Source organism: Lactuca serriola, chromosome 2 (assembly GCF_051521515.1).
Source record: "Lactuca serriola cultivar US96UC23 chromosome 2, Lser_US96UC23_V15, whole genome shotgun sequence".
Classification (NCBI taxonomy): domain Eukaryota; kingdom Viridiplantae; phylum Streptophyta; class Magnoliopsida; order Asterales; family Asteraceae; genus Lactuca; species Lactuca serriola.
This window is the reverse complement of record NC_136409.1, coordinates 136,566,388-136,568,708: the sequence shown is the minus strand read 5'-3', so window position 1 is coordinate 136,568,708 and position 2,321 is coordinate 136,566,388. Positions and strand designations below refer to the sequence as shown.

Here is a 2,321-nt window from a genome sequence, read left to right as displayed (position 1 = left end):
GATATACTTCCCGCAGTATCTACATGAAATGGTTGCGCGAGTGCATAGCAAGCAATTTGAAAGGAATGCGCAATTTCATGAGACACAAAAGAATCTGAGGCACCAGAATCAAATAAGATATGAGCACGTCTAGAGTTGACTAGAAATGTACCAGTCACAAGATTCAGGTCTTCACGTGCCTCCTCTATGGTAATCTGAAATGCACGACCTTTAGCTTTTGGCACCTCCTCCTTTTTAGTTGGAGTACCCTTTAGTTATTGAACAGGAGCTTGACTTCTCGCCGGTTGTAGAACAGAAGCTTGACTTCCCGTCATTTGACTAGTAAGAGTAGGGCAAAGACGCTTCCTGTGGCCAACAACACCACAAGCAAAGCATGTAACATTCTTCATTGGACAAACAGACTTCATGTGGCATACTTCTCCACATCCATAACAGACCATTGATCCTTTTTCTAATCTACATTCGCCCGGATGATTCTTTCCACAATTTCGACACGATGGCGATTGAAGAGAAAAAGATTGTGCCCTACCGCGCCGACGAGGGGTATTATTAGTTTGCACTTGTTTTCCAGGACCAGTCTGAATAGATTGAGCTAGTGGAATACAGGAAACAGGAATGGTTCGATCAATACGTGGATGCTTTGGAACAAAAAGAGTGGCACCACGTATTTCTAAGTCATGCTCACACTTTCGAGCATACTCAACAACTTTATCAAATGACAGAACATCCCGATTAGCCATGAAATCGCAGATTTCATACCGTAGTCCATCCAGGAATAACTGAATTTTATTGTCTTCAGTTGGAATATACTTTGTAGCAAACCGTGATTTTTGATTGAATTGCGTTTCATAATCAATCACTGTCATTCCTCCCTGTTTAAGCTCGAGGAATTCTTTCTCCAAACTTCTCCTCATGTCTAGAGGACAATACTTTCCTAGCAAGTGAGTTCTGAACATTTCACAAGATAATTTCTCTTGGTCACACTCACTGAGAGCTTCGAATGTTGCTTCCCACCAGACTAAGGCTTCTCCGATGAGCATTGTAGAAGTATAACTAGCCTTGTCTTCGTTAACAACATGAGAGATATGTAATACTTTTCTGAGTTTTGGATCCATGTAAGAACCACAATGGGATTAAGAACATCTGAAAACTTTGTAGCACCATTACTCTTGAAGTTTTGAATGAAGGACGTCTCGTCTCTCCTTTTGAAGATTCTCCGGTGACTTTCTCTTTTCCTTTATCACCATTCTTTTTGTGTTCTTCGAGAGTCTGCCGAATAACACCAGTAAGTTTACCCATGAGTCACTCCTCACGAGGGGATGTTGGAGTATTTACTTCATCAAGATGAGGATCTCCACCCACTTCTGGTGTATGGCTACCCACTTGTTCAGCCATTGTTCTGCAATTTGAAGTAATATAATAATTTAGAATATTAGGATTTATCACTACCTAATACTTTACTTAAATCTTTCATATGGTTTGTATCCATGTACTTACGATGAACCCGTTCATATATTGAACTTCTGACGGTTGAAGTCTAAATACCAATCCGTGGTATTTAGTTCACTTAAACTACTGCTCTGATACCATGATTGAAAGAACCCCTTTCATACTTGACACATTGTTACTCCAAAACATGCTACATGCATATTTATAAACAATATTTTACATTGATAATTTAATTACAAAAGCCTGGATACAAACCGACTAAGTTTTAGTATATTACATAACTACCCATGAAATTATAATTTTATACATACACAACTACTAAAAACAAAAGTAATATTATTGACTATTCTAAATCTTCCAACAGTATATGTCTATATTGGATCCTTATTACCTACAATAGTTAAACACTGAGAGGGATAATGACACTTAGTGAGTTCAATAATAGATACAATATAATGTTATGCCATATATATACATCAATATGGCAGAAGCAAAGATGAACAAGGAACAACAAAGACATATGTGAATCATGTGACAAACTTTCCAAATCAATAAATGATTTAATTCAAAGATATACAGTCAATGAGATACAACAATTTCAACTTGATATACATCAATAAAGCTTCGACCCAAATGGCACAAAAGACATACAATTTCTGATTAACATTTTGGTAGATTTTGCAGGCTTTTAGCCCTATCCAACCTTCTACCATTGCCATAGTGGTAGAAGTCATTCTCTTACGATACATGCTATACACGACCAGAGGCTACATACCAATACCACCGTGAATCTAAGTCCTTTCGCTGATCACATGGCCAAAGGTACAGGTTTGCTATCAAAATAGCATGAAATAATAACACGGGAAAATAAC

General features: G+C 37.7%; 1 protein-coding gene across 1 annotated transcript; it reads right to left on the bottom strand.

The window, feature by feature from the left end:
* Positions 1-254: 254 nt before the first annotated feature.
* On the bottom strand, positions 255-1,115 carry LOC145089598 (uncharacterized). Its single transcript, XM_079028018.1, has one exon. It carries the CDS (start codon positions 1,113-1,115, stop codon positions 255-257), a length of 861 nt encoding a protein of 286 aa, XP_078884144.1.
* Positions 1,116-2,321: the final 1,206 nt, after the last annotated feature.